The following is a 7,877-nucleotide window of genomic DNA, read 5'->3' on the forward strand; positions in this document are numbered from 1 at the left end:
GTTCTTTTTTAATTTTAAAGAGGGGGTGGGGGGTTATTTTTAAGATACAGAGTCACCTTGAGGTGTACCATTTCTTCTATTAATAGTGTTAATTAAAAATCAAATGGATTTGAAAGCATTTATGCAACGGTATATAAGCAAACAGTAAAAATAGCTTATGCATACCAGGCGGAATGGGCAGAAAATGCCACTTTTGGGTTCTTTTTTTCATTTTCAAGGGGTGGGGGGTTATTTTCAAGATACAGAGTTACTTTTGGTGTCAAAGTTCTTGTATTTATAGTGTTAATCATGTCCCAAATGGGCGTGTTGAAATTTTGAACTTGATGATTATCCCCCCCCCCTATGAAAGGGTCTATTACTGAAAAATCTACATAACTCAGTCATGGGTGAGCGGTTAGGGCGTCAGACTTGCATCCCAGAGGTTGCCGGTTCGACTCCCGACCCGCCAGGTTGGTGGGGGGAGTAATCAACCAGTGCTCTCCCCCATCCTCCTCCATGATTGAGGTATCCTGGGCATGGTACCGTCCCACCGCACTGCTCCCCATGGGGCGCCACTGAGGGCTGCCCCCTTGCACGGGTGAGGCATAAATGCAATTTCGTTGTGTGCAGTGTGCAGTGTTCACTTGTGTGCTGTGGAGTGCTGTGTCACAATGACAATGGGAGTTGGAGTTTCCCAATGGGCTTTCACTTTCACTTTTCATAACTGCAATTTTGTTTGCAGATACGTTTCAAACTTTTTGGGATTATACATTCACTAAAGAACTACCATACGTATATATAATAGCAGTTTTTTGACAGACATTTCCAACCACCACGTCTGAGTAAAGTGAGAAAAGCAGAAAAGGTTGTACGTTGCCACACTGAAATGAAAGCACTCAAATTCATTTTCAACTTTTTTTGGATTGCATGCTTTTGTCCAGCTCCCCAACCTAAATTAGGGTCTGGATATGTGTATTGTATTAGCCTACATGCAGACCTGACCCACATTTAGTCAAAGGGATTATCTTAATGCCATGCATTCAATGTCAACACATTCTCATCAGCAGAGGATCATAGATGGCTGTTAACCAAATATAAGCAACTTACACATTGGTTTACTCCAAAGCCTCGTAAAGCACACAGTGAAGCGTTGTACTGTTCACTGATAATAAACATAACTCAGTACTATCTGAACTGTGTTCACCTATAAAGGACTGTGCACCTTGTAGGGAAGCTCAAATCTCAGTATACTTTGTCTAATGACATTGACAATAAAGGCTTTCTATTCTATTCTATTCTATTCTATTCTATTCTATTCTATTCTATTCTATTCTATTCTACTATCCTAATATGACACTACACAAAGTCTTCATTGACACGTTACAACTTCCGTCATTGCTATTCTGATAACAGACTTATAACAGGGGGTTGTTCCTTAACTCATTAAGCCATGTTTGTGTTGTAACATGTTCCACCCAATACACTTAGGGCTACTATGAGGGCTTACCAATATTAATTTCGTCATCAGTCTCCGCATCTCCAATGCACTCGAACTGGAACTCTTGCAGAGACTGAGAGAACTTCAGCACAGCTGCAGACAGACCTACAAAAAAAAAGGTCACGATTAATAAGACGTCTAACCAAATTATCATTATCATGTTATGACGGTACAGTAAGCTAGAAGTCCCAACATTCTCTTTGCAATGAGCCAACAAAATCAGATGAGAGGGTTTTTTTCAGGAAAGCTCTCAACAATGTGCTGCAGATTTCATTGCACTGCAGCAAACGTATTTTGTCACTTGGTGAATTCTCTTTTCTCCTACAGTAGGCTATGAAATTTGACACGGTCACTGGAGAAGTAATGAAAAGTGAGTATTCATCTGCCTGATACATCAGACAGATACCAATACAAGCCTTCATACTTTCAATTTACATGCAGTAGTCTCCAACTTAACTTGAAAGCTAAACAAATACACATTTCATACAGTATCAAAGTCATTTAATACAAATAAGTTCTACTATTTGTCCTTTCTGCTGGGTGATATGTTTGACCATCATTTATGGTTTCCAAAGGGAACTCAGATAGAATCTTTTGTTGTCATTGTTGTTTGAGACAGGTGAGTGCTTTTGAAAAAGATGCACCGTGATAAGATAGAGGAGAACTAAGGGCTCTTCGGAGAAGCTCCTTCTCAAACATCTCATATGCTCCTGCATGACGACACACGTGTGCCTAGGAGGAGGTAGTTGATGCAGATCTTGAGGTTGAAGTGTTTGGTTCACACGCTTCCATGCAATTCAAGACAGCATTTTTCTCAGCAAGGAATGCGTCATGTCAGTGTGTATGTGCTCATGCAGTGTTGTGTTGCAACAAGATGGGAGTCACACATGACTACAACAAATGGTGAAGTTTAAAAAAGGTTTGCAGACAGTGTAATGCGTCATGCATAATATAGCTCTGAAAATGTTTATGTCTTTCTAATTACATGGTAATTATCTGAATTTATGCACGTGATTTTTCATTAATTAGAGTGGGGCATAATGCCAAACCCAAACATCACATGTTAAGTAGATGTCATTAGGTGATTTTTGACCATTCCCATATGAAACTAAACTTTATGATTAGGCTACTTATTTCTGCTCAATCCAACTTCACCATGACTCCATCTCATTTTCTTTTTATCCAGTCAGCAGCTTTCTTCTCCAACTGTATATCAAAGGAGCTTCATTTCTTTTACCTTTAGTAAAAGCAATCCTGTAATACCCAGGCCAAAAACAAGAGGTTACCATTTACTTTTTTCCCGAGCCAATATGTGGCCTATGTGGTTTGAATCAGCCTAGTGGAAGGTATGGCGCAACAGGCAGTAGTTCTGATGCTCTGTAATACTGAGCCTGGGCGAGTTAATGCTTGACCACAAGCCATGTTGCCATGGTAGGAGGACAACTCAAAAGCCCTGTGTGGAAGCCACTGTGTGATTTACCTACTGTAGAAACTGTGGGATGGGCTAGTGGAGGGGCTACTGTAATATCTTTTGTCCCTCCATGTCTGGCAATGTCCTACCGAGAGCATAATGTAAGATTCTCAACACAGATAACAACATTATAGACTTTACGGGCACACATGTTTGTTATTGCAGAAAATTGCAAATAACTTTTTCTAGTGTTTTCTCCACCGACGTGAGACTGGCTCATAAGATTTTTCAAGAACTCTTTCAAAATATTTAAATGACTAGAAATCTGTGGTGGACTAAAGACCCGTTTGAAAACACCAAAGCATACCTCTACTACTCCTTGGTAGCATTAATTACCCGGCTATTGACCTGTTAAATGCACTAATCCTGACGAGGCCTACTTTTACAGGTATTTAGAACAATTTCATGGAGGTCTACATTCCAAAACACAGGCTATGCAGCCGGATTATGGTGAAGAAAGGCATGAGACCACCGCAACAATGTTGCATTATAATATACATGAACAAAAGTTTACAATGTATCCACTGTGTCAATATTTTCAATAATAGAAACTTAAGCAAATCACGCCGTTTGATACTTACTCTTCAAAGCGCTGATAAGCATGTTCCCATCTTTGATAAGTTCCTTAATAAATTTGTTCGTCCGATCCAGTTCAATTTCATGGCATTTTAAACGGTCTCGGAAGTCTGGGCTGTCCAAGAAAGAATCGCTGAATTCCAGTGTTGGAAGACCCATAGTAAAGACAAGGAAAATTCAAACCATATGCATAAATCCCGTTTCTGATGCTTGAAAAATTGGCCTCCTCTCCCGAACGGTTCTGGCTGAGATTCTTGAACTACAAAACCATCTCCTGAAACTTTTGTCTTACTTCCGGCATTCTGCTGCCAGTGTTGAAGGAGGACTCCAGGCGACTCCTACTGGATGAATACCAAAACAATTATTCACGCTCCAGTCATTAGACAGTCATAGCAGGTGATGTTGACGTAGGACAAGAAGAGCCACTGCTAGGTAAATTATTGGTAAATGGGCTGTGCCATTGCTTTCAACATGAAACTGCACATTTAAGACTAGAACTGTCAGTCTAACTACAAAATAAATGTAATCTTTTATTTAGGCCTAATTTTAAAGAAGTTTTTTTTTCACATGGTTTCATCCAATTTGGCATTATGCCAGTTCATACATGCCAAGATGTTTGTTCCTATATAATTGGCCTTTAACTAATGTTGCATAGTGTTGTAATTGATCATTATGAGGTTGATTTTGTATTGAAATGAGATTATTAGCATTATAGTGAACAGAAATATGATTTTATTTTATTTTATTTTTCAAAATAGATTTTGAGAGGTTGCCTGAATTGTGCTTTCTTATCACCGACATATAAGCTATAGCCTATTAACTGTGAAACAATGAAACCTCAGCACTTGGTCCATAAATATCCCCAGTGTGACAGCACCAGACGGGGGCACCCCCTGACACCAGACTAGCCTAGACTTCATCCTGTAATCATACAGAGAACACCTCCTCAGCATGTCTCAAGACTGGGAAACCTGCTAATATAAAGGAGGAAAACCATTACTCATAGTTGGGACTTTTTGCAAGTTTCAATATGTCAACTTAACTGGATATGTGTGGTGGAGGATCGGCCACACGTGTTGGCTAGAGTTGACACATTATTTTTAGTGTCTTGTCTCGGAGTGTCTTACTGTCACCCAGTGGACAGCATGTGGAGATGCAGGTCATGGGGACACTGGCACAGAGTTGCTCCAGATCCTGGTGTATGCTTGTAAGTACATGGCTGGCTGAGACACACTTATTACACCAAAACACTGCCGTTTGGCCACTGGATGTAAATATTGGTCAAATGTCATACAGTGGTTTATTTACTGTGTTTCAGTGTGTTTTGACCTTTCAAAATCTTGACCTGCTTTCTGTCCCGGCGTAGCACGGTCTGCAATGTCAGCATGCCTAACTATTTTTACTTGTGCAGCACGATGGGGCCATAGCACTGAAGGCACACCAGGGGCTTTTTTGAGTGAGGTAGGTTTGCAAACATAAACAAAACGGGATATACATGCAACAAATCAAATCCTAACTTGAGTTGTTTGGTCTTTATTTCAGCAAAAGGAACATATATACAGTGACCATATGTCTGTGTGATTTCAGACTCCAGCGGAATACAAGTTTGGAGTAAAATGTGCCACGAAAATGAAATAAAGTGGAACTGACAACTGTAGCCAATATTTACTTTCAAATCTGGGGAAATCTGTAGGAAAAACACTGGACACAAGACAAAATGGTATGTACAGCCCATGTTCCTTTAAGTTTTCGTCATGCCAAATAACGTAAAAGATGTTTATTTTAAACTGTGTGGGAGAAACTGGGTCACACTGTGTGCATGGCATGTCTCAATTAATTTATTACCATATGCACCATTTCTAAAAGTGACCGTAGTACTAAAATAATGCACGCTTTTCCACCAGTGGAATGCTGTCATAGTCGTTGAAAAGAGTTTAATATCATACTGCAGAGAGCTTCAAGTAATTAAGACATTATGAATTTGTCATTGCCATTCTGGTAACAGAAACTTAATATTTATGCAGTATGTAGATTCAAAAATAACAGAGGCCATGTCCTTAAGCAATTAAAAACTGTATGCTATGGCGTGCCTATACTGTAAAGCAGAGATGTATGGATGTAGCAGTACATTTATGATGTAAGTTCAACACTAGTATATGATAAAACATTGTGGTTACAGCAGTTATTCCACTGTATCAAATGAGTACATAACAGGGGTTAATTATTGTCTTTTACTCCTACTTTAGCTCTGGCTTAAAGTTTCACACATGCACAGATCCTGCTTGTCATTCAGCAATAGAGGCTTTGAATGGAACACACAACATGTGAATGTCAGTTGCACGCACCACATGGTTTATTTAGCAACTTACATGTAACCAGAGGATGGTCTTAGCAGGAGTACTCTCACTGATTTAATTACAACACTAGTATGTGATCTTAATACACACCAGTTATTCTATATCGTAACTGATTAATTCACCCTAGTACATGATCCTACACACGCCAGTAATTCTATATACTGTAACTGATTCAATGTTTTGCACATCATTTCCTGCTAGAGCTACTACCGACAGTTCAAATCATCAAAGCTGCACCCCCACTGCGAGACCTGCTACAGCCACCGCTGCAGGGCCCCCGTGGAGATCCCTGACTCATGCGCTTTCACCAGCTGCCGCTTGTACTGCGGCGCCAACTTCCACCTGTGCCGAGAGGAAGAGCACAAGCTGCTGTGCCCCAATGAGAAAGTGCCGTGCCTGAACGCCCAGTTCGGCTGCCCTTTCACCATGGCACGCTGCAAGCAGGCCCAGCACCTGGAGTCGTGCCCGGCCAGCGTGGTGTACTGCTCCGTGGAGTGGAACCGGTGGCCTGTGGAGGACGTGAACTGCCCCTTCCACACGAACATGCTGAAAGAGGCCAAGGAGAAGTGGGCGCTGGACCTGACCATGGCCGTCCGGGACCAGAGCAAGCTGTGTGAGCGGGTCAAGATGAGGAGCCTCTTCCCCGAGCTGGTGGACCCGGCAGATATGCCTCGGGAGCCTTCTCCTCCTCCTCCTCCTCCACCTCCACCTCCACCCGAGCCTCAGGTGGAGGAGAGAGGGGCTGTGGGAGGTGCGCCATGGTCACCAAGCACACCGAAAATGAACAGTGCAGAGCCATACGCAGATAAGGCGCAGGCTAACGGAGGGTCAGATTATCAGTTTGGTCAAAACGGCCCTCAAGAGGCTACAAAGGAGGAGGAGGAGGATGGTAAGCAGGAGGATGTTGCCGTTGGAAACGCTGTCGACGGCGAGAAATACAACCGCTTTGAGAAGATGTTCAGCATGGAGCGAGGGGCCTGCAAACAGATCGAAGAGGAAGAGAAGGACGACCAAAAAGACCAAAAGTCAGGCAACGAGCTGAAAGCTGCGACTTCAGATGCAGCATCTGCAAGCCATCATGCGCCATGGGAGAGGGGGGTCTTGGAGAGACTGAGGGAAGAGCTCACTGCTCAGGAGTACAACATGTACATGGTCCACCACGGCCGCATGCTGATGCAGTTTGGCCAAATCGAGGGCTGCACCCCCAGGGATAGGGACTTTGTGTACGGCAGTCTCGAGCCCATCCCTGTCCAGTCCATCAAATCGGATTACCATGGGCCCACGGCCTACACGGCCAAACGGAAACACAAGAGAGATATAACGAAAATCCCCAAAACTGAGACCGTGAGCACCGACACGTCCGACTTGGGAGTGTCTGAGGAGGACATTGAAAAAATGGACGAAATGTACATCACTTTGCTCTGCTGTGCTGAGAAGGAGATCCGTGGGCATGAAATCTCAGAGCTTCAATGCATCGACGGGGACTTTGTTGACATGCCAACTCAGACCTACAGTTACTCTTCTGCGCCGTTCAAGTACAACACGTCATTGGCAGACATCACCGCTGGCAAAGAGCTGAAACTGTACGTCGACATCCTGACCGAGAGCATCTCGTCGCGATACACCCCCAACAGCTGCGTGTTCACCTTCAGATGCGGCCACCCATTCAGACGGGACGAGTACGGGTACCACTACAAGAACCTGCATGCCGACATCCAGTTCTCCTTGGAGGGATGGTTTGAGCAGAGGTGCCCCCTGGCCTACCTCGGCTGCACCCACAGCCAAAGGAGGATCCACCCCCTCACCCAGAGGTCCACCGTCTGCTACCACCAGGAGCTGAGCACCTTCAGCTTACAGCCTGAGTTGTGTCCCTCACTCTCCAGCACCACCTCCTCCTCATCCACCACCACCTCCTCCTCCTCCACCACCACCTCCTCTTCACAGGCCAGACAGGCCCGGCGTGGTAATGACTCCCTCAGCTGCCTCCCTTACGAGG

General features: G+C 43.6%; 3 protein-coding genes across 6 annotated transcripts in view; 2 read left to right on the forward strand and 1 right to left on the reverse strand.

Annotated features, from left to right (window-relative positions):
- Positions 1-3,799, reverse strand: part of arhgap42a (Rho GTPase activating protein 42a) — a 39,366-nt gene extending 35,567 nt beyond the window's left edge. For all 4 annotated transcript variants that reach the window (XM_063203949.1, XM_063203948.1, XM_063203947.1 and 1 more), the window contains exons 1-2: positions 3,530-3,799; positions 1,487-1,582 (exon numbers count right to left, since the gene is read on the reverse strand). In XM_063203949.1, the coding sequence (XP_063060019.1) occupies positions 1,487-1,582; positions 3,530-3,683 (250 nt within the window). In that variant the 5' untranslated portion in view covers positions 3,684-3,799. The remainder of the gene's footprint in view (positions 1-1,486; positions 1,583-3,529) is intronic.
- c1qc (complement component 1, q subcomponent, C chain) overlaps positions 1-7,877 on the forward strand; it is a 116,503-nt gene that overhangs the window by 87,224 nt on the left and 21,402 nt on the right. The window lies entirely within an intron of this gene.
- Positions 4,445-7,877, forward strand: part of fbxo40.2 (F-box protein 40, tandem duplicate 2) — a 4,599-nt gene continuing 1,166 nt past the window's right edge. Inside the window, exons 1-4 of the mRNA XM_063203950.1 lie at positions 4,445-4,731; positions 4,936-4,985; positions 5,112-5,244; positions 6,083-7,877. The exon at positions 6,083-7,877 is cut by the window's right edge and continues 173 nt beyond it. Of these exons, the coding sequence (XP_063060020.1) occupies positions 5,242-5,244; positions 6,083-7,877 (1,798 nt within the window). The 5' untranslated portion in view covers positions 4,445-4,731; positions 4,936-4,985; positions 5,112-5,241. The remainder of the gene's footprint in view (positions 4,732-4,935; positions 4,986-5,111; positions 5,245-6,082) is intronic.

The sequence above is a fragment of the Engraulis encrasicolus genome, chromosome 7 (genome assembly GCF_034702125.1).
Source record: "Engraulis encrasicolus isolate BLACKSEA-1 chromosome 7, IST_EnEncr_1.0, whole genome shotgun sequence".
NCBI classification, from domain to species: Eukaryota; Metazoa; Chordata; class Actinopteri; order Clupeiformes; family Engraulidae; genus Engraulis; species Engraulis encrasicolus.